Below are 23,639 nucleotides of genomic sequence, written 5' to 3' on the forward strand. Positions count from 1 at the left end.
GGTTTCTAATGGTCCTCTAGGCTTCTAGTCCCACAGCTGGTTCACAGCTCCTGGTCCCACAACTGGTGGCTTCCAAGCTAACTGCAGACTGTCCGCTGGAACCAGGTCATTGATTGGAAAGGACTCAAAAGGTTACGGGGAAAAGGCAGGACAATGGGATTGAGATTTATCAGCCATGATCGAATGGCACAGCAGATTCGATGGGCCGAATAACCTAATTCTGCTCCTCTATCTTATGGTCTAATTCTAACCAAGGGTCCACCCTGAATCACATATCCCCATGGTAACAGAGACGATTGAATATCTAACAGATATTCAGCTTCAAAATTAGACCTTTTTTCCTGAGCTCTGCATGAAGAATTCACCTAACAAAAACAGTACAATAATTGTCAGACCCAATGTCTCCAGCTAAAAGATCCAGCTGACCTTTTACAGTTCTTACCTCTCGAGTTTTGACTTCTTAAACCAACATGGGCCATGCTTTGTGACTGCGAATTCCCTGAGGGTGTTTTCATCAGATTCTCAATCCAGGTTTTCCATTTTTTAAAAGCAATTCTTGCAACTAATTCTTATTTCTAAAACATAGGAATTATGAAATTAGATTTTTGGAACAAAAACAGGAAAAAATGGAAATGTATCACCTTCATAATATCCCATTTAGAATATTACAATATACAATACGCTGTACATCTTAACAACAGTCATGATCTTATTGAATGGTGGAACAGGCTCGAAGGGCCAAATGGCCTCCTCCTGTTCCTAAATCCACTGTTTTCCTCTGTTGATCTATCTTATAACCTGCAATAGACATAATAATCCCTCCATTGTCCACTTCACATTCACAAGTCCAGCTTGGTAACAGCACACTGCTGGGTTCCATGTCCAGGAATTCAGTCCACTGAAGATGGAAATTACTGCTTGCAGTCTTTTCTGACGGTTTTCTTCTTACAATAATTATAGTCCAAAGTTCCTCCTGCAAAAGGAGAGTCTTCATTGCTGTTCATTTGTGAATTTTCAAGTTCTATTTTGAAAACAGTCTGTTCAGAGTTCACATTTTGAAATTTATTTTCTTCCATGTTTGTAGTTCCTCCATTGTTTAAATCCAGAGAGAATATTCCAGTCAATTCCACCTTGAAACCGACTTCTTCTTGCTCAGTTATAGCTGATTCCTTTATTGTCCAGGACAATATATTCACAATATCTTTAAAACAGAAATTAAACATTCCCATTTGATTTCAGACAGTAACATATTATGTTAGTTTGTTCTTTATTGTCGATGTCAGGCTGGGGTTGTTCCCCTTGGAGCAAAGGAGGTTGAGGGGAGATTTGATAGAGGTGGACAAGATTCTGACAGGTTTAGATAAGGTGGACAAAGAAAAGCTGTTCCCATTAGCTGAAGGGACAAGGACGAGGGGGGACACAGATTTCTTGTTTTGGGTCAGAGATGCAAGGCGGGGGAGATGTGAGGAAGAATATTCTAATGCAGCGAATGGTAATGACCTGAAACCCGCTGCCTACGAGGGTGGAGGAAGTGGAGACAATAAACAATTAAAAAGGAAATTGGATGGGCATTTGGGATGTTCCAGACAGAACGAAGAACAAAGAAAATTTTGTTTTCTTTTAAACAAAAAAAAACAAAGAAAATCCATCAAGACATCATTTGACTGAGTGTGGCAGAAAGGGACCTACACAGGGTTGGAATCGGTGGGATTCGGGGGGGGGGGGGGGGGGGGGGGCAGGGGGAACTCTCTGCCGGTTGGGGATATACCAGGTACAGACGAGGATGGCTGTGGTTGTTGTTGGTCAGTCATCACTGCAAAGGTCACTGCAGGGTTCATCTAAAACTCTGCTGGCCATGTTTAAACTCACATTAAGTGTTATTCCACTATCACCCTTGTGCACGATGATCCACCCAGTAAAGCAACAACTTAATATTAAAATTCTCATCCTTGGTTTCAAATCACTCCATGACCTTGCCTGTCCCAATATCTATAATCTCCTATAAGCCCCACAACCCTCAATATATTACACTGCTCTAATTCTGGTCTTTAGTTTGTCCCTGACCTTGCTTCACCATTGCAAGCTCTACCTTCAGTTGCTTAGGCTCCAACCTCTGGAGTACCATCCCGACACGTCTCCAGCTCTCCATCTCGCTTTACTCCTTTAACACACCCCTTAAAATCTACCACTTTGACCAAACTTTTGGTCATCTAACCTAATATCTTCTTTGTGGCTCAATATCATGCTTTACTTTACAATGCTCCTTGGATGTTTTATTACTTTAAGGCGCTATATAAATATATTTTGTTGTTCCTCATGTCTCCTGGGCCTAATCATTTTCAGCGGCTTCATTAATTACCGTCTCCCCACCGTAGGGTGGGAAACGGGGATGTTCACTGATGATTGCAGTGTATATGACCATTCACAACTCTGAATACTGAAGCTGCCCGCATGCAGCGCAGGACCAGGACAACATTCAGGTTGGAGCTAATACTGTCAATTCATACTGACACCACATAATTATCAGGAAATATCTATTTCCAGCAAGAAAATCTAACCATCTTCCCTTGATATTCAATGGCATTACCATTAGTGAATGCCCCACCAGCAATAACTTTGGGGTTACCATTGACCAGTCATTTAAATACTGTGGTTACAAGAGCAGATCAGAGGTTGGGAGTTTTGTGGCAGGTTACTCACTTAATGACTCCCCAAAGGCTTGCCATGATTCACAAGGTATAAATCAGGAGTAAGGTGGAATATTCCCTACCTGGATGAGTGTATCTGCAACAATTTTGTAGATCCTATCCAGGACAAAGTAGCTCGCCTGATCAGCATCTCAAATACCACCTTAAACATTCACTCTCCACCATTAGCCCACAATGGTGGCAGTGTATCCCACATATTAGATACACTGCAAGAAATCACCAAGGCTGTTTTCGCAGCATGTTCCAAACCCTAACTCCTACCACTTGAAAAACAAGTGCAGCCAGCGTATGGGAATGCCACCATCTGCAAATTGTACTCCACATCACACACCATTCTGACTTGAAACTCAATCACCATTCCTTCTCTGTCACTGCATCAAATTCCTGGAACTCCCTAACAGCGTTGTGGGTATACCTACACCAGATGGATTGCAGCGATTCAAGAAAGTGGCTCACTTTCTTCACAAGGGCAATTAGTGATGCGCAATGAATGTTGGCCTTGCAGCCACATTCACATCCCCTGAAAGAATAAAAAAAATCCTCATCCCTGGTATCATTCTCAGTCATGAGGACTGCAGTTATCAATGAACAGCTCCGCTTTCGACTTTATGATGGGGGGGAAGGTCATTGGTGGAGCAACTGAGGGTGGATGGGCCTCGGACACTACCCTAGGGCTGAGGTGATTGGCCTCCAACAACCGCGATCATCCTCCTCTGGGCGGGATGTGGCTCTCGCCGGTGGAGAGTTTCCCCCCGATTCCCATTGACTTCAATGTTAATCGGGTTGCTTGATGCCACGCACAGTCAAATGCTGCCTTGATGTCAATGGCAATCACTCCAACATCACCCAGTTCAACTCTTTTGTCCATGTTTGGACAAAGGCTGTAAATGAGGCAGGAGGTGAGTGGTCCTCGGTGGAACCCAAATTGAGCATCAGTGAGCAGGTTATTGCTGTATAAATGCTGCTTGATCGCACCGTTGGCAACAACATCTTCCATCATTTTGCTGATGATCGAGACGAGAGACATTGGAGGGCAGTTGGCCAGTTTGGATTTTTCCTTATCCATCGCCTTCAGCTGTTTATTGATATCCCTTGAAGTGAATCGAATTGGCTGAAGATGGGCATCTGTGATACGAGGGACCTCAGGATGGATAATCCATATGGAGAGATTAGAGAAGCTGAAATTGCACTCAATAGAGCAGGGAAGGTGATGGAAAGATTTAATCGTGATATTCAAACTTTTGCGAGGTTTTGATAAAATGCATGTCTGTTTCCATTGGTTTCGAACCAAAAGACATCGGGTGGAATTTCATGAAAAGAATTCGAAGTGCTGAATGAGTGAGAAAAGTTTCAAACTCGTTTCTTGGGCAAATTTAAAAAGTCAATCTTGTGGCACTTAGTCCAAAACAGTCACAAGAGAATCCTCACTGCAGGAGGAAGGGGAGGAACCTAAACTTGCTGGGGAAGCCAGCTGCTGATCCGGAGGGGTGTCATTGTGCATGCGCTCCATCCTCCCAGTTTCCATCTTCAGTGGACATCCCCCCCTCCCCACAGAAATCGCCCCGCCAATCTCCTCATCTGTAGCGTTTCCCCCAAATCACCAACCCCTCCCCCAATCAGCATCCCTGCAGAGTTCCCCCTCTCGCCCCCTCCCCGATCGCCACCCCTGCAGAGTTTCTCCGACAACCAGCTCCCTCCCCCATCAGGACTCCTGCAGAGCTCCCCCCACTAACCCCCTCCTCAATCACCACCCCTGCAGAGTTTCCCCGATCACCAGCTCTCTCCCCCATCAGGACTCCTGCAGAGCTCCCCCCAACCCCCTCCTCAATCACCACCCCTGCAGACTTTCCCAATCACCACTCCCTCCCCCGAGTCAGCTTCACCGTCCCACGGAGTGACCGAGGGGTCCATTGGCGCCTCGAGGGAGGAGGGGGGCCTGGGGACGGTGCTGGGGCCTTCCACCCGGGGGATTCCGGCCGATGGGATGCAGGGCTTTCCGACTCCCCCTTTCCTGACACCGGTGCATCTCAAGAGCAGCAGGGTGAACAGCAAGGCAAGGATACATCCATATCACCAGGAAGACGGCTGGACCCCTCTAGGTCCCAGCTCTCCAGCAGACGCCTGCCAGGGGCATCACAGGCAAATGGGTGCGGAGTGCAGCTGGCTGCCTCCAGTTCTGATGTGCATCCTGGGGGGACGTGTTGATGTGGCGCTGGACCACAGGAGATGGAGATGTTGTGGGGTCGCCAGGAGGGCACGGGTGAAAGTCTATATGAGAAAGGTTTAGGGAATTGGGCTCTGTTGACGATTACATCCACCTGTTTTATAGCCCTGTTAACTATCGGCCCTTCGTGTTATTGCATTGTTAGTTTCACCAATAAATGTCCAAAGATGTGTAGGTTAGGTTGATTGGCCATACTAAATTGATCCTAGTGTCAGGGGGATTAGCAGGGTAAATGTGTGAGGTTACGGGAGTAGGGCCTGGGTGGGATTGTGGTCGGAACAGGCTCGATGGGCTGAATGGCCTCCTTCTGTACTGGAGGGATTCTATTCTATTCTCTATAAAATTACAGCACAGAAACAAGCCCTTTGGCCCTCCAAGCCTGTAGCAACCATGCTGCCCGTCTGAACTAAAACCCCCTACCTTTCCGGGGACCATATCCCTCTATTCCTATGCTATTCATATATTTGTCAAGACACATCTTAAAGTCACTATCATATCTGCTTCCAATACCTTCCCCGACAACGAGTTCCAGGCACCCACCACCCTCTGTGTAAAAAACCTGCCTTGTACATCTCCTTTAAATCTTGCCCCTCGCACCTTAAACCTATGCCCCCTAGTAATTGACTCTTCCACCCTGGGAAAAAGCTTCTGATTATCCACTCTGTCCATGCCCCTCATAATCTTGTAGACTTCTATCAGGTCGCCCTCTTCAACCTCCGTCGTTCCAGTGAGAACAAACCAAGTTTCTCCAACCTCTCCTCATAGCTAATGCCCTCCATACCAGGCAACATCCTGATAAATATTTTCCACACCCTCTCCAAAGCCTCCACATCCTTCTGGTAGTGTGGTGACCAGAATTGAACACTAGATTCCAAGTGCGGTCTAACTAAGGTTCTATAAAGCTGCAACATGACTTACCAATTTTTAAACTCAATGCCCCGGCCGATGAAGGCAAGCATGCCGTATGCCTTCTTGATTATCTTCTCCACCTGCATTGCCACTTTCAATGACCTGTGTACCTGTACACCCAGATCCCTCTGCCTATCCTGTGGGATGTATGTGGTGAGGAAATCCAGTAGTGTTTCGGGAGATTTTAGTTGTAAGAAGTGCATTAGATTGCAGCTTCTGGAGGAGCGTGTAAAGGAGCTGGAGGGGGAGGTAGAGGAACTCCGCATAATTCGGGAGGCGGAGGTGGAAGTTGATAGGAGTTATAGAGAAATAGTAACTCCTAGAAATGAGGCTTGGGTCAATGCCAGGAGGAGGGGTAAGAAGCAATCGGGAAGACAATCCCCTGGGGCGGTTCCCCTCCATAATAGGTTTTCGGTGCTGGAGGCTACAGTTGAGGAGGAATCAACTGAGCATAGAGAGCAGATCTCTGGGGGTGAGCCGAGTGAGAAAGCTCAGGTGGTTAGGGGCTGTAAAAGACTGGGCCTTGTGATTGGGGACTCCACAATTAAGGGGACAGATAGGAGGGTCGGAACTAAAGGTAGGGACTCAGGGTTGGTGTGTTGCCTACCAGGGGCTGGGGTCCGGGATGTGTCTGACAGGGTATTCAGGACTCTTAGGGGGGAGGGAGATAAACCACAAGTTATTGTACATGTGGGGACACACGACATAGGGAGGATAGGGGAAGGGGATATTAGGCAGGGATTTATGGAGTTGGGGTGGAAACTAAAGGCCAAGACTGACAGAGTGGTTATCTCTGGACTCTTGCCTGTACCACGGGATAGTTTAGAGAGGAATAGGGAGAGGGAAGGTTTGAATTCATGGCTGAGGGGATGGTGCAGGAGGGAGGGGTTCAGGTACTTAAGCAATTGGGGCTCGTACTGGGGAAGGTGTGACCTCTATGAGAAGGATGGTCTACACCTTAATCAGAAGGGGACCAATATCCTGGGGGGTAAATTTGCTAAGGCCATGCAGGGAGGTTTAAACTGATTCGGGGGGGGGGAGGGATCCTGAGTAGTGGGGCTGAAAGTGAGGGATGCATGGATGGGGACTGCAATGCACGGCATTGCAGAGGTGGGGTGGAGCAGGGTTTGAAATGTGTATACTTCAATGCCAGGAGTATTCGCAATAAAGTGGGTGAACTTGCAGCGTGGATCAGTACCTGGGACTTCGATGTTGTGGCTATTTCAGAGACATGGATAGAGCAGGGGCAGGAATGGATGCTGCAGGTCCCGGGGTTCAAATGTTTTAGTCGAAGTAGGGAAGGAGGTAGAAGAGGGGGAGGGGTAGCATTATTGGTCAGAGATTGTATCACAGTGTCAGAGAGGAGGTTTGATGAGGACTTATCTGTTGAGGTAGTATGGGCGGAGATTAGAAATAGGAGAGGAGAGGTCACCCTGTTGGGAGTCTTTTATAGACCTCCTAAAAGTTCTAGAGAGGTTGAGGATAGGATTGCGGAGTAAATCCTGCTTAGGAGTGAAAGTAATAGGGCAATTGTTATGGGGGATTTTAACTTGACTAATATTGACTGGAATTGTTATAGCTCTAGCTCGTTAGAGGGGTCAGTTTTTGTTCAAAGCGTGCAGGAAGGTTTTTTGACTCAGTATGTAGACAGGCCAACTAGAGGTGAGGCTATATTGGATCTGGTGCTGGGAAATGAGCCAGACCAGGTGCTAGACTTGGAAGTTGGTGTGCATTTTGGTGATAGTGACCACAATTCGGTTACGTTCACCTTAGTGATGGAAAGGGATAGGCATGAACCTCGGGCCAGTGGTTTTAGCTGGGGGAAGGGTAATTATGAGGCTATTAGGAGAGAATTAGGAAACATAGGTTGGACTAGGAGATTACAGGGACTGGGAACGTCCGACATGTGGAGTTTTTTCAAGGAGCAGCTACTGCGAGTCTGTGATAGGTATGTCCCTGTCAGGCAAGGAGGAATTGGTAGGGCTAGGGAACCGTGGTGCACCAAAAAAGTTTCTTTGTTGGTTAAAAAGAAAAAGGAGGCTTATGTTCGGATGAGACGTGAGCACTCGGGTAGTGCACTAGAAAGCTTTAGATTGGCTAAGAGGGAGTTGAAGAGCGAGCTTAGAAGGGCTAAAAGGGGACATGAGAAGACTTTGGCGGATAGGGTTAAAGAGAATCCTAAGGCGTTCTATAGGTATGTCAAGAACAGAAGGTTGGTTAGGGCAAGTTTAGGGCCAGTTATAGATGGCAGAGGGAAGTTATGTGTGGAACCGGAGGAGATTGGTGAAGCATTGAACCAATATTTCTCTTCGGTGTTCACGCAAGGGGACATGAATATAGCTGAGGAGGACACTGGGTTGCAAGGGAGTAGAATAGACAGTATTACAGTTGATAAGGAGGATGTGCAGGATATTCTGGAGGGTCTGAAAATAGATAAATCCCCTGGTCCGGATGGGATTTATCCAAGGATTCTCTGGGAGGCAAGAGAAGTGATTGCAGCGCCTCTGGCTCTGATCTTCAGGTCGTCGTTGGCCTCTGGTATAGTACCAGAAGATTGGAGGTTAGCGAATGTTGTCCCATTGTTTAAGAAGGGGAACAGAGACTTCCCCGGGAATTATAGACCGGTGAGTCTCACTTCTGTTGTCGGCAAGATGTTGGAAAAAATTATAAGGGATAGGATTTATAGTTATTTGGAGAGTAATGAATTGATAGGTGATAGTCAGCATGGTTTTGTGGCAGGTAGGTCGTGCCTTACTAACCTTATTGAGTTTTTTGAGAAAGTGACCAAGGAGGTGGATGGGGGCAAGGCAGTGGACGTGGTATATATGGATTTTAGTAAGGCGTTTGATAAGGTTCACCATGGTAGGCTTCTGCAGAAAATGCAGATGTATGGGATTGGGGGTGATCTAGGAAATTGGATCAGGAATTGGCTAGCGGATAGGAAACAGAGGGTGGTGGTTGATAGTAAATATTCATCATGGAGTGCGGTTACAAGTGGTGTACCTCAGGGATCTGTTTTGGGGCCACTGCTGTTTGTAATATTTATTAATGATCTGGATGAGGGTATAGTTGGGTGGATTAGCAAATTTGCTGATGACACCAAAGTCGGTGGTGTGGTAGACAGTGAGGAAGGGTGTCGTAGTCTGCAGGAAGACTTAGACAGGTTGCAAAGTTGGGCCGAGAGGTGGCGGATGGAGTTTAATGCGGAGAAGTGTGAGGTAATTCACTTTGGTAGGAATAACAGATGTGTTGAGTATAGGGCTAACGGGAGGACTTTGAATAGTGTGGAGGAGCAGAGGGATCTAGGTGTATGTGTGCATAGATCCCTGAAAGTTGGGAATCAAGTAGATAAGGTTGTTAAGAAGGCATATGGTGTCTTGGCGTTTATTGGTAGGGGGATTGAATTTAGGAGTCGTAGCGTTATGTTGCAACTGTACACAACTCTGGTGCGGCCGCACTTGGAGTACTGTGTGCAGTTCTGGTCCCCACATTCCAGGAAGGATGTGGAGGCTTTGGAGAGGGTGCAGAGGAGGTTTACCAGGATGTTGCCTGGTATGGAGGGGAGATCCTATGAGGAGAGGCTGAGGGATTTGGGATTGTTTTCGCTGGAAAGGCGGCGGCTAAGAGGGGATCTTATTGAAACATATAAGATGATTAGAGGTTTAGATAGGGTGGATAGTGATAGCCTTTTTCCTCTGATGGAGAAATCCAGCACGAGGGGGCATGGCTTTAAATTGAGGGGGGGTAGTTATAGAACCGATGTCAGGGGTAGGTTCTTTACCCAGAGGGTGGTGAGGGATTGGAATGCCCTGCCAGCATCAGTAGTAAATGCGCCTAGTTTGGGGGCGTTTAAGAGATCCGTAGATAGGTTCATGGACGAAAAGAAATTGGTTTAGGTTGGAGGGTCACAGTTTTTTTTTTAACTGGTCGGTGCAACATCGTGGGCCGAAGGGCCTGTTCTGCGCTGTAATGTTCTATGTTCTATGTTCTATGTTCTTAAGGGTTCTGCCATTTACTGTGTGTTTCCCATCTGTATTAGACCTTCCAAAATGCATTACCTCACATTTGTCCAGACTAAACTTCATCTGCCATCTCTCTGCCCAAGTCTCCAACTGATCTATATCCTGCTGTATCCTCTGCCAGTCCCCATCGCTATCCACAATTCCACCAACCTTTGTGTCGTCCACAAACTTACCAATCAAACCAGTTACATTTTCCTCCAAATCATTTATATACATTACAAACAGCAAAAGTCCCAGCACTGATCCCTGAGGAATGTCACTTGTCACAGCCCTCCATTCAGAAATGTACCTTTGCACTGCCAACCTCTGTTTTCTTCTGACTAAATATCTCTCAACTTCCTAACACCCTGTCACTCTGTGATCCTTGTGACATTTGAAACCAGGTATTCGCAAAAGGATTCTAAGAGCATCAGCCCACTGGAGGCTGAGACCAGCCAGTCCAGCACAAAGAAACCCTCTGCCCCTTCCCATTGACCAACTGTGAGAATGAACAAAATGCAGTCCTGGATGTAACTGAGAGCAGAAACAATAACAGCAGAATCCAACCCCTGGAATCACTCGTGAACTTGTTGGTGTCTCAGCAGCTCGGATGAAACTCTGAATCCCCTCCCACACTGAGAGCAGGTGAATGGCCTCTCCCCTGTGTGAACTCGCTGGTGTGTCTGCAGGTCAGATGAGTTCGTAAATCCCTTCCCACACTGAGAGCAGATGAATGGTCTTTCCCCAGTGTGAACTCGCTGGTGTATCTGCAGGTGGGATGACCGAATGAATCCCTTCCCACACTGGGAGCAGGTGAACGGCCTCTCCCCAGTGTGACGTAGCTGGTGTCTCTGCAGGTCGGCTGACTGAGTGAATTCTTGCCCACAGTGAGAGCAGATGAACGGTCTTTCCCCAGTGTGAACCCGTTCGTGCGTCCGCAGGTTGGATGAGTTCGTGAATCCCTTCCCACACTGAGAGCAGGTGAACGGCCTCTCCCCAGTGTGAACTCGCTGGTGTCTCTGCAAGCTGAATGACCGAGTGAATCCCTCTCCACACTGAGAGCAGGTGAACGGCCTCTCCCCAGTGTGAACTCGCTGGTGTCTCTGCAGGTGGGATGATCGAGTGAATCCCTTCCCACACTGAGGGCAGGTGAATGGCCTCTCTCCAGTGTGAACTCGCTGGTGTGTCAGCAGGCTGGATAACTGAATGAATCCCTGCCCACATTGAGAGCAGGTGAATGGCCTCTCCCCAGTGTGAACTCGCTGGTGTGACTGCAGGTCGGATGACCGAGTGAATCCCTCCCCACACTGAGAGCAGGTGAATGGTCTCTCCCCTGTGTGACGTAGCTGGTGTGATTGCAGGTTGGGTACCCGAGTGAATCCCTTCCCACACTGAGAGCAGATGAACGGCCTCTCCCCAGTGTGGCTGCGCCGATGATCTTCCAGCAGGGATGGGTATCTGTATCCCTTCCCACAGTCCACACATTTCCATGGTTTATCCATGGTGCAGGTGTCCTTACCTCTCTCTTGAGTGAACAATTCGTTGAAACTTCGTCCACACACAGAACAAGATTACAGTCTCTACCCGCTGTGAATGGTGTGATATTTATTCAGACTGTGTAACTGGTTAAAGCTCTTTAGTCAGTGCACTGGAACACTCTCACTCGAGTGTGGCAGTGTGTTGATGCTTTTTCACTCACACTGACATTTCAAATCTTTTCAAATCGACAGACTGGACAATCATTTCTCCTTCTGGATTCAAAGTCCAATGATATTGAGGTCCCAAGGAATATGATTCTGTCACGTCCAGACGTGACGTTGGAGATTTCAGCCTGTGATTCCTCTTTCAATATCCTGTAAAATGAGTTTCCAAAAGTCATCAGTGTCAGTACAGGATAGAAATTCAGAACAGACAATTTCTATGGAACATTCTTTCCTCTCTCATTCCCCAAAAGCTGTAAATCTCCATCCCACACACTCTCTCCCCATTCTCAGCAGGTCTGGCAGCATCTGTATGGAGAGAAAAGAACTGATGTTTCAGAGCTTTGACAAAGGGTCATCTGGACAAGAAACATCAGCTCTTTTCCCTCCTTACAGATGCTGCCAGACCTGCTGAGATTTTCCAGCATTTTCTCTCTTGGTTTCAGATTCCAGCATCCGCAGTAATTTGCTTTTATAAGGCTGCAGATACCTCCTCCCAAGTAACACAGCCACCCTTTTACTCTTAATATAGCTATAGAACCTCTTGGAATTTTCTTTAATCTTACCTGCCAGATCCATATCAAACCCTCTTTCTGTCCTCCTGATTTCCCTCTTCAGTATTTTCTTACACTTTTTATAGTCAGAGTGATTCACTTGTCCCCGATTGCCTAAACCCAATGTCTGCTTCCTTCTTTTACCTGACCAGAGCCTCAATGTCCCTTGTCTGCCAGAGATCCCTAAATTTACCATTCTTTCCCTTCATCTTAACAGGAATATACTGCCCCTGGATTCTTGATATCACACTTTTAAAACCTCCCATTTGCCAGTCATTCCTTTCCCTTCAAACAACCTCACCTAATCGACATCTGCTAGATCCTGCCTAATGCCCACAAAAGTGGCCCTGCTCCAGTTTAGGGCCATGACCTGTGGACCTGTCCTATCTTTTTCCAGAACTATTTTGAAATTATTGGTGCTCCCAATAGTGCTCCCTGACTCACACTTCAGTCACTTGCTCTACCTCATTTCTTAACTGTCTAATAGAAAGTGAGTCCAGGAATTGATAATGAAAAATAAGGAGCTGGGAGATGAATTGAACAAGTATTTTGCCTCAGAATAGTAATTTATTAATAATAATGAATAATAAAATACAGTGTAGAAGGAGGCCATTCAGCCCATCGAGCCTGCACCGACAACAATACCATCCAGGCCCTATCCACATATTTACCTGTTAAGCCCCCTGATACCAAGTGGCAATTTATCATGGCCAATCCGTCTAACCAGCACATCTTTGGACTGTGGAAGGAAACCGGAACACCCGGAGGAAAACCACACAGACACGGGGGGAATGTAGAAACTCTGCACAGACAGTGACCCGAGGCTGGAATTGAACCTGGGTCCCTGGCGCTGTTAGGCAGCTGCACTAACCACTGTGCCACCGGGCCACATGTCAGTGCCATCGCCCGACTCCAGCCCAGTCTCAGCTCATCTGGAACCCTCACGCATTCCATTGTGACGTCACACTCTCACCCATTCCATTGTGAAGTCACACCCTCACCCATTCCATTGTGACGTCACACCCTCACCCATTCCATTGTGACGTCAGGGCTTCACTCTCCGATCACAATCCCTGCCGCCCTCCCACATGCAGCCTCAATGGCGGCAGTCAGCCCGGGTCTAACACTACAAGCTGCCGCTCCATTGGGTACAAAGGGGGGGACCGGGAAGTTCATTTCCGGGGTTTGGGTTTGAACAACATGTTTACGAAGCCTCTCCACCCACCCGCCACATTTATCATTCCCCGCACGCCGCCCTCTACCTCGTATTGATCTCGCTTCCGAGTTAAAACCGTCCATCCGTCGCCATTACCGGCACTGCGCATGCTTCAGGTCCCGCCCCTCATTCACTCCGATTGGTTGGAGGACCAGCCGCTCCCGCTCGGTCCTCCAGCCCCTCCCCCTCTTCCTATTGGTCCGGAGCTGCCATCAATCAGTGCCCGGGCATTGTGATGTGGAGCATGCGCAGTGTCATTGCTGTCCTTGGCGCTTGTTTGTCCCGGAGAAGCGGAGTCAGCGTTAGGCGGTGGCTGGGAGGATTTGGAAACACTTTGTGGATCCGCAAACCCTTCAGAATCATTGTCAGCTCCCTGGTTTGCAGCTGCGGGGCTTCTCCCTCCCTCCCTCCCGGGAACAGGCCCAGGTTAACGGCCCCATCCTGGCTCAGCCACTGGAGGATGGTTCACATCAGAGGATGGGGGAGGGGGACAATAAATAAGAGGTTACACTTTGGCCTCAAATCAATGAGGACTCTGATCTCTGGGAAGGAAGGAAACCCTGGGAGGTGGGCGGGGAGGATTCACAAACACCCGCTGGAGGCCCCAACACCCCCAATAAGACCCATTGGTTTTATTGTCAGTCTGCAGACAGGAGCTGGAGAACTGAACCCAGACAGAGGAGAGGGAGGGAGAAAACTGGGAGTGGAGGAAATAAATGGTGAGATGGGTTTGGATTTCAGCCCAGGGAGGAGGGAGAGTGTGTGGGACGGGGATTTACAGATTTCGGGGAACAAGAGAGGAAAAAATGTTCCAGAGAAACAAGAATTGTCTGTTCAGAGTTTCTATCCATACTTAATATCATTTTCCTGAATTTCTTTTGCAGGGTGTTAGAAGGGAGAATTTGCAGACAAAAAACTCAGACCAAACATCACATCAAGTTTTAACAGAATCACTTGATTCATCAGGATCTGAATATCATCAACCTTACACTGTGGATGAGAAATGTTTGTTCTGTCTGTGGGAAAAGTTTTCAAACGTTAGTGTGGCTGGAAAAGCACTGAGACACACACCCAACTGAGTGTTCCAGTGAACTGACTGTGGAAAGAGCTTTACACAGCCTGAAAGAACATCACACCATTCGCACCTGGGAGAAACTGTACACGTGTTGTGTGTGTGGACAAGGTTTCAACTGATCATCCAACCTGGAGAGACACAAGGACACCGACAACATGGAGAAACCATGGAAATGTGAGGAATGTGGTAAAGGATTCAAGTATCCATCCCTGTTGGAAAATCATTGACGCATTCATACTAGGGAGAAGCCATTCACCTGCTTTGTGTGTGGGAGAGGATTCACTCAGTTGTCCTGTTTCCAGTCACATCAACAAACTCACACTGAGGAGAGGCCGTTCAGCTGCGCTTCCTGTGGAAAGAGGTTCAAGTCTTCATCCAACCTCACTGCACACCAGCGAGTTCACACCGGCGAGAGACCATTCAGCTGTTCTGAGTGTGGGAAGGGATTCACTCGATCCTCCCATCTGCTGGAACACCAGCAAACCCACAGTGAGGAGAGGCCGTTCAGCTGCACCAATTGTGGAAAGAGGTTCAGGTCTTCACCCAATCTCATTGCCCACCAGAGAGTTCATTCGGGGAAGAAACTGTTCACGTGCTCTGTGTGTGGGAAGGAATACACTCACCCATCCAACCTGCTGATACACCAGCGAACTCACACAGGGGAGAGGCCATTCACCTGCTCCATGTGTGGGAAGGGATTCATAAAGTCCTTTAACCTAGTGATACACCAACGCACTCACACTGGGGAGAGGCCATTCACCTGCTCTGTGTGTGGGAAAGGATTCACTCAGCCATCTAACCTGCTGACACACCAGCGAATTCATAAGTAACTGTACTAGTTGGATTCTGTTATTTTTGCTGCTGTTAATCACATTTAATACTGATAATCTGATAATATTTGGCTTGCTCCTGCTGATCTTAACAAACTCTATAACTGGCTAGCTCTTAAATATCTGGGCTGTGTTGCAGATTTTCAGAGCTGTAAAGTCCCTGTTTGAAAGCACCATCTGTGATGTTTTCCCTTGATCCAAGAACACCGTCTCCTGGAAGTTCACCTCCAATTCTTCACCACCCTGACTTTGAAATATTTTTGACCATCCTTCACTGTTACTGGCACAAAATCCTGAAATTTCATTCCAAATAGCACTGTTGGTGCACTTACACCCCAGGACTTATTGCGGTTCAAGAAACTAGCTCACCACCATCATTCTTTAGAACCTGAATATCATTGGCCTTTGAATGTGAAAGGAGAAATGTCCACCTGTTCTGTCTGTGGGAAAAGGTTTAAAACATCAGTGTGACTGGAAAAGCACCGAGACACACACACACCTGAGTGAGGGTGTTCCAGTGAACCAACTGTGGAAAGAGCTTCAACCAGTTACACGGCCTGAAAAAACAACACACCATTCACAGCGGGGAGAAACCGTGCACAGGTTCTGTGTGTGGACAAGTCTTCAACTGATTGTCCAACCTGGAGAGACACAAGGACACCGGCACCATGGAGAAACTGTGGAAATGTGGGGATTGTGGGAAACGATACAGTTACCCTTCTGATCTGGAAATGCATCGACGCGCTCACACTGGGGAGAGGCCGTTCATCTGCTCCACCTGTGGGAAGGGATTCACTCAGTCATCCAGCCTGCTGACACACCAGTACGTTCACACTGATCAGACACCTTTCAAATGTTCTGACTGTGAGAAAACATTTAAAAGCAAAAGGTATCTGCTGAGGCACCAACACATTCACAGTGAGGAGAAGCCATTCACCTGCTCCTTGTGTGGGAAGCGATTCACTGCTACATCCAACCTGCAGAAACACCAGCGAGTTCACACTGACAAGAGACCCTTTAAATGTCCAGACTGCGGGAAGTGCTTTAAAACCTCCGGTGAAGTGACATGTCATCAACGTGTTCACACTGACGAGAGACCTTTCAGATGCTCTCACTGTGGGACTGGCTTCAGGCGATCATCTGAACTCACTGTACACCAGCGACTTCACACTGGAGAGAGACCGTACACCTGCTCTGTGTGTGGGAAGAACTTCATTCAATCATACCACCTGCTGAAACACCAGCAAATTCACTCCGATATAAAACCTTTTCAATGTTTTGACTGTGAGCAGAGCTTTAAAAGCAGCAATGGTCTCATGATGCACCAGCGAATTCACACGGGGGAGAGGCCGTTCACCTGCTGTGTGTGTGGGAAGGGCTTAACTCAGTCATACAACCTACTGAAACATCAGCAAATTCACTCTGATATTAAACATTTTATATGTTTTGATTAGGAGCAGAACTTTAAAAGTTCTGCAATGGTCAAATGATACACCAGCAAGTTCATACAGGGGAGAAACTGTTCACCTGTTCCGAGTGCGGGAGTAGATCCACTGACTTACAGCAAATGCTGAGACACCAATAACTTCATGAGTGTCTGTAGGGGTTGAATTCAGCTGCTTTTGCTGCTGTTAATCATATTGAGGACTGAATGTATGGGTTAATCCTAAGGTGTGTAAGAAATGTGTTCCAACCACTCTCTTCCACAGTTCAGAGCTCCGAGACATGGAACAGAAGCTCCTTTACAACTGGATTTAGTGTCAGGAAGAACAACGGTGAATGCTGGAAACTAGGATTTTAGTCCAGGAGTCAGAGATTACCCAAAAAGAGGGTCGGTGTCATTGGTGATTTTGAAACATTTTATTCAGAAGCAACAGTTATGAAAGCTTCAAGTTTTTAGGTGTCCAGATCATCAACAACCTGTCCTGGTCCCTCCAAACTGACGCTACAGTTAAGAAAGCCCACCCACGCCTCTACTTTCTCAGGAGGCTCAGGAAATTCGGCATGTCTGCTATGACTCTCACCAACGTTTACAGATGCACCATAGAAAGCATCCTCTGAGAATGTATTACAGCTTGATATGGCTCCTGCTCTGACCAAGACCGCAATAAACTACAAAGGGTTGTGTCTGAAACCCAGTCCATCACGCAAACCAGCCTCCCATCCATCGACTCTGTCTACACTTCCCTCTGCCTCGGCAAAGCAGCCAGCATAATCAAGTACCCCACACACCCCAGACATACTCTTTTCCTCCTTCAGTCAGGGAAAAAATACAAAAATCTGAGGTCACCTACCAACCGACTCAAGAGCAGCTTCTTCCCTGCTGCTGTCAGACTTTTGAATGGACCTAACTTATATTAAGTTGACGTTTCTCTGCACCCGAGCTATGGTTGTAAGACTACATTTGGTACCTTCTCTTTTCCTTCTCTATTAACGTCACGCTTTGTCTGTATAGCGCAAGAAAAAGTACTTTTCACTGTTTACTAATACATGTGACAGTAATAAATCAATTTTTTTAAAAAATGGTACATCAGTTAAATAGGCAGACAAGACAAATGAGCCATAACAAGTGAGAACCGTTTACTGATCCCGGATCAGCGGGATGCTGAGCTCTGTGTTTGGAGGTGACAGTCTCCCCGGAATGGTTTCCTGGACCCGGATCAGACACTCGGACGGATGAAGCTGATCTCTGCAGCTGGAGGTGACGGTCTCTTCGGATCTCACTCCTCTGGATCCAGTCAAAGTGTTTGGTGTCAGTCTGAATCCAGCACGGATCACTTTGAAAAACTCTTTCCTGTCCAAAGTGATTTTCCCTCTCGAGCCTGTTTAACCTTCACTCAGACATTTGGTTAAATTCCAGGTCATAAGATCCAACCTTATCCGGTTTAGAAATGTCTTGTGTCAGGGTTTATGACAGAGACATGTCCTGGATAGAGAGAACAAGTCTGTCCTGTGTTTGTCACCCAGCAAGCTGTACCCAGTGTGTTGTGCCTGATTCAATCGACAAACAGTTTATTGAGTTACGCCAGCGGGGAGAAGCCACAGGGGCTGACCATGTGCAACTCCACCCAACAAAGAATATCATCAATTCTTATACAGTTACTCAGCTCATCCCGGCTGGACACAATCCAATCAGAATGGTGATAGATTACATACATTATAGGTTCAATAAAATTAGTATCTGGGCATTATGGGGCTTTGTGATCATCTCATGGACAGGTGCCCCCATCATGATGCTTTCCAGACCCCCCTTGGGGGGTCTTTCTTGGGCTTTCTTTGTACATAGACTCCCTTAGTTAGAAATGGGGTGGATTAAAAGTTCTCAACTGGACGTCAGCACCGTTCCTTTGTTTTAATCTAATGACCACATGGTCTGTGTTGTGGGAAAAATGCCACTTGTGAGTCAGGCTTGAAGGTTTCAACAATACAGTTTTATTTAACGAAGCTTCGTGGAGAAAAGGCACTGGCACTCCGTAGTGCTTCTTGACAGCTACCTTCTCTCAATGAGACAATAGGAGCGGTCCATCTTTATACCCTTTACACAATAGATGGACCGGACATCTAGCCATTATCACATCATTGTAATCAAGTAGGTGATTGATCATTAAACACATCGTTATCGACAAATACAGACATAAGCATGTTAACATCGCATTGTTCTATGAATGGATACATTTCCTACGTCAGTGATGATCAATGACTTTAGTTTCGGTCCATTCATACAGTAGTTTACAGTAATTGGTTTCCCTGCAGTTATGTATTCCTGATCCCACCTGTCGTTATTTTATTATCTATCCCTATTGTCCTTATCTTTAAGCCCTGGCTGGCTTCCTGTAGGATTTGATTCCTGCATGTTTAACTTTGGATAGCTGTCTGTCCTTTATGTTTTAATCTCAGGTGGCTGTTTGTACTGAAAGTCAGTGTCCGTTTAATGTTTCTTTCCCAGGTGACTGTTTGTGTGCCAGGCAACCATCTTACGTGTACCCATCTGTATATTTTTCCTCCTTCAGTCTGGGAACATTTCTATTTAATACTCTCTCTTTTCAAACTCTTTTCTTCAGTATCCAATTCCAGAATTTTCCTTTTCTTTGTGTTACTTGCATCAGGAATAAATCTTTGGACCTGACAGGAAGTTTAACCCAAGATCAATCCAACACAGGATTGGTCAGAATCATTTCACGTGTGTCAAATTTTAAATAACCATTACAAATTAAAACTCTCATTCTCACATGGGTGAATTGTTTCCGGATTAAAATTCCCACGTTTCGTAAAATATCCTGGAATCCTGTCTCTGGACAGTAAATATGGCTCCAGGTTCATAACTTCTGAACAAAAAAAGTTTTATGAATCACACTTCCTTTTTAAAAAATATGTTTGATTTAAATCACAGACAGAAAACCTGAAAGCTTGAAGCATTCAACCCACAAATATCATCCATACACAAACAGAGAAACTTAGCATGTGCTTTACAACAACAATAATCAAAATTACTTAAGCGTTCTTGTGATCCTGTTTTTAAACTTCCAAAAATGCCTTTAATTAAAGACTCAAGGTAAGGTTAATTCCCCAGAAAGATAAACCTTAACAAATGTAGCCCAAAACAATAATAAAACACATCTACAAACATCCACAGAAAACAAACAAAACACATAGATTCTCACAGCTCGTAAATTTCAAACAATGAATCCTCAGCATTCTCTCTCGCAGCTATAGCTTCTTAAAGCGACAGAGCACTACAAGCTCACAACTCCTTGATTAAAATAAGATACAAGATCCTTCATTATAACTTAACCTTTTTTAAGCCAACTTACAAAGACTGATGTTCGAGGCAACATCTTTTGTTGATTTAAAATCCCAAACACGTTACTCCCAAACACCGGCAAAATCTTTGTTCTTTATCTGGGGATAAAATACTCAGTTATTCCAAATTCCTCCAGGCTGTGCTTAATATTTCCCCATTTAACTTATTCCCAGAAATCCTCAATTATAAACTAAAATAGACACATGAGTTTCCGGGCAGTCACAGGAATATGGTCAAGATAGTCCAGTCCCACAATGCCTCACATTCAATCTGCAGTCCTTCAATTATAACAGAATATGTGGCTGTATGTAGCTGCCTTGGCCATGGTCAACCCCAACCCCAAGGGTGCCTTCTTGAACTGCTGCAATGCCTGAGGTGTACGTACACCCACAGTGCTGTTAGGAAGGGACTTCCAGTTACTGAGAGAGACAAGAGATGAAATTGCTGGGCCTCTAACAGAAATCTTAGTTTCTTCATTGGACACAGGTGAGGTCCCAGAGGATTGGAGGATAGCAAATGTGGTCCCGTTATTTAAGAAAGGTAGCAAGGGTAATTATAGGCCAGTGAGCTTGATGTTCGTGGTAGGGAAATTGTTGGAGAAGATTCTTAGAGATAGGATCTATACACATTTAGAACTGAATAATCTCATTAGCGATAGACAACATGGTTTTGTACAAGGGAGGTCATGCCTCGCAAATTTGGTTGAGTTTTTTGAGGAGGTGCCAAAAATGATTGATGAGGGAAGGGCCGTGGATGTCGTCTACATGGATTTTAGTAAAGCGTTTGACAAGGTCCCTCATGGCAGGCTGGTGCAAAAGGTTAAATCTCACGGGATCAAAGGTGAACTCGCGAGATGGGTACAGAACTGGCTTGGCCATAGAAGAGAGGGTAGCAGTGGAGGGGTCTTTTTCTGATTGGAGGTCTGTGACTAGTTGTGTTCATGATGTGGAGATGCCGGCGTTGGACTGGGGTGAACACAGTAAGAGTTTTACAACACCAGGTTAAAGTCCAACAGGTTTATTTGGTAGCAAATACCATAAGCTTTCGGAGCGCTGCTCCTTTGTCAGATGGAGTGGAAATCTGCTCTCAAACAGTGCACAGAGACATAAAATCAAATTACAGAATACTGATTAGAATGCGAATCTCTACAACCAGCCAGGTCTTAAAGATACAGACAGATACTAGTGGTGTTCCGCAGGGCTCTGTACTGGGACCTCTGCTGTTTGTGATATATATAAATGATTTGGAAGACGATGTAGCTGGTCTGATTAGTAAGTTTGCGGACGACACAAAGATTGCTGGGGTTGCGGGTAGTGATGAACATTGTCAGAGAATACAGCAGGATATAGATAGGCTGGAAAATTGGGCCGAGAAATGGCAGATGGAATTTAATCCAGATAAATTCAAAGTGATGCATTTTGTAGATCTAATGCAGGGGGGAGCTATACAATAAATGGCAGAACCATCAGGAGTATAGACACGCAGAGGGATCTGGGTGTGCAAGTCCACAGATCCTTAAAGGTGGCAGCCCAGGTGGAAAAGGTGGTGAAGAAGGCATATGGCATGCTTGCCTTTAGTGGACGGGGCATAGAGTATAAAAGTTGGCATATGATGTTGCAGTTATATAGAACGTTGGTTAGGCCACATTTGGAATACTGCGTCCAGTTCTGGTCGCCACACTACCAGAAGGACGTGGAGGCTTTGGAGAGAGTGCAGAAAAGGTTTACCAGGATGTTGCCTGGTATGAAGGGTATTCGCTATGAGGAGAGATTGAGTAAACTAGGGTTGTTCTCCCTGGAAAGACGGAGGTTGAGGGGGCGACCTAATAGAAGTTTATAACATTATGAAGGGCATAGATAGGGTGAACAGTTGGAAGCTTTTTCCCAGGTCAGAAATGACAAACACAAGGGGTCACAAGTTCAAGGGAAGGGGGGCAAGGTTCAATACAGATATGTGGGGGACGTATTTTACACAGAGGGTGGTGGGGGCCTGGAATGCACTACCAAGCAAGGTGGTTGAGGCAGTCACGCTAGGATCATTTAAGACTTATCTAGATAGCCACATGAACAGACTGGGAATAGAGGGATACAAACGGATGGTCAAGTTAGGAACACATGATCAGTGCAGGCTTGGAGGGCAAGGGCCTGTTCCTGTGCTGTATTGTTCTTTGTACATATTCCAGACTTTCACTAGACTGTAGGTGGATATCAGATTGATATATTCCATTCAACCACACCCAAGGTGAGTTATTCCAATTCCTTTATTGTCCAGGACAATATATTCACAATATCTTTAAAACAGAAATTAAACATTCCCATTTGATTTCAGACAGTAACATATTCTGTTAGTTTGTTCTTTATTGTCGATGTCAGGCGGGGGTTGTTCTCCTTGGAGCAAAGGAGGTTGAGGGGAGATTTGATAGAGGTGGACAAGATTCTGACAGGTTTAGATAAGGTGGACAAAGAAAAGCTGTTCCCATTCGCTGATGGGACAAGGATGAGGGGGACACAGATTTCTTGTTTTGGGTCAGAGATGCAGCGGGGGGCAGTGGGGGGGGGGGGGGGGGGGGGGGAGGGAGGGAGTGGGGGGGGAGGGAGTGGGGGGAGGGACTGGGGGGGGAGGGACTGGGGGGGAGGGAGTGGGGGGGGGAGGGAGTGGGGGGGGAGCGGGGGGCGGTGGGGAGATGTGAGGAAGAATATTCTGATGCAGCGAATGGTAATGACCTGAAACTCGCTGTCTATGAGGGTGGAGGAAGTGGAGACAATAAACAATTAAAAAGGAAATTGGATGGGCATTTGGGGTGTTCCAAACAGAACAAAGAAAATTACAGCACAGAAACAAGCCCTTTGGCCCTCCAAGCCTGCAGCAACCATGCTGCCCGTCTGAACTAAAACCCCCTACCTTTACGGGGACCATATCCCTCTATTCCTATGCTATTCATATATTTGTCAAGACACATCTTCAAAGTCACTATCGTATCTGCTTCCACTACCTTCCCCGGCAACGAGTTCCAGGCACCCACCACCCTCTGTGTAAAAAACCTGCCTTGTGCATCTCCTTTAAACCTTGCCCCTCGCACCTTAAACCTATGCCCCTCTTAACTGACTCTTCCACCCTGGGAAAAAGCGTCTGACTATCCACTCTGTCCATGACCCTCATAATCTTGGAGACTTCTATCAGGTCGCCCCCCCTCAACCTCCTTCGTTCCACTGAGAACCAACCAAGTTTCTCCAACCTCTCCTCATAGCTAATGCCCTCCATACCAGGCAACATCCTGATAAATATTTTCCGTACCCTCTCCAAAGCCTCCACATCCTTCTGGTACTGTGGTGACCAGAATTGAACACGAGATTCCAAGTGGGGTTTAACTAAGGTTCTATAAAGCTGCAACATGACTTGCCAATTTTTAAACTCAATGTCCCGGCCGATGAAGGCAAGCATGCCGTATGCCTTCTTGACTACCTTCTCCACCTGCGTTGCCACTTTCAATGACCTGTGTACCTGTACACCCAGATCCCTCTGCCTATGTATACTCTTAAGGGTTCTGCCATTTACTGTATATTTCCCATCATTATCTCACATTTGTCCGGATTCAACTTCATCTGCCATCTCTCCGCCCAA

At 46.4% G+C, this 23,639-nt stretch overlaps 3 protein-coding genes across 3 annotated transcripts in view; 1 reads left to right on the forward strand and 2 right to left on the reverse strand.

The window, feature by feature from the left end:
• LOC144482904 (uncharacterized) overlaps positions 1-617 on the reverse strand; it is an 88,365-nt gene extending 87,748 nt beyond the window's left edge. Inside the window, exon 1 of the mRNA XM_078201761.1 lies at positions 443-617. The gene's annotated coding sequence lies outside the window, so the exon portion shown is untranslated. The remainder of the gene's footprint in view (positions 1-442) is intronic.
• The window catches only part of LOC144482875 (uncharacterized), a 31,842-nt gene that overhangs the window by 6,164 nt on the left and 2,039 nt on the right, over positions 1-23,639 (reverse strand). The window contains exon 2 of the mRNA XM_078201714.1: positions 10,449-11,175. Coding sequence (XP_078057840.1) covers positions 10,449-11,175 — 727 coding nt within the window. The remainder of the gene's footprint in view (positions 1-10,448; positions 11,176-23,639) is intronic.
• On the forward strand, positions 11,633-17,922 carry LOC144482855 (uncharacterized). Its single transcript, XM_078201699.1, has 4 exons — positions 11,633-11,658; positions 14,629-15,093; positions 16,101-16,501; positions 17,849-17,922. Exons 1-4 carry the CDS (start codon positions 11,633-11,635, stop codon positions 17,920-17,922), a joined length of 966 nt encoding a protein of 321 aa, XP_078057825.1.

This window comes from Mustelus asterias, unplaced genomic scaffold (genome assembly GCF_964213995.1).
Source record: "Mustelus asterias unplaced genomic scaffold, sMusAst1.hap1.1 HAP1_SCAFFOLD_43, whole genome shotgun sequence".
Taxonomy (NCBI): Eukaryota; Metazoa; Chordata; class Chondrichthyes; order Carcharhiniformes; family Triakidae; genus Mustelus; species Mustelus asterias.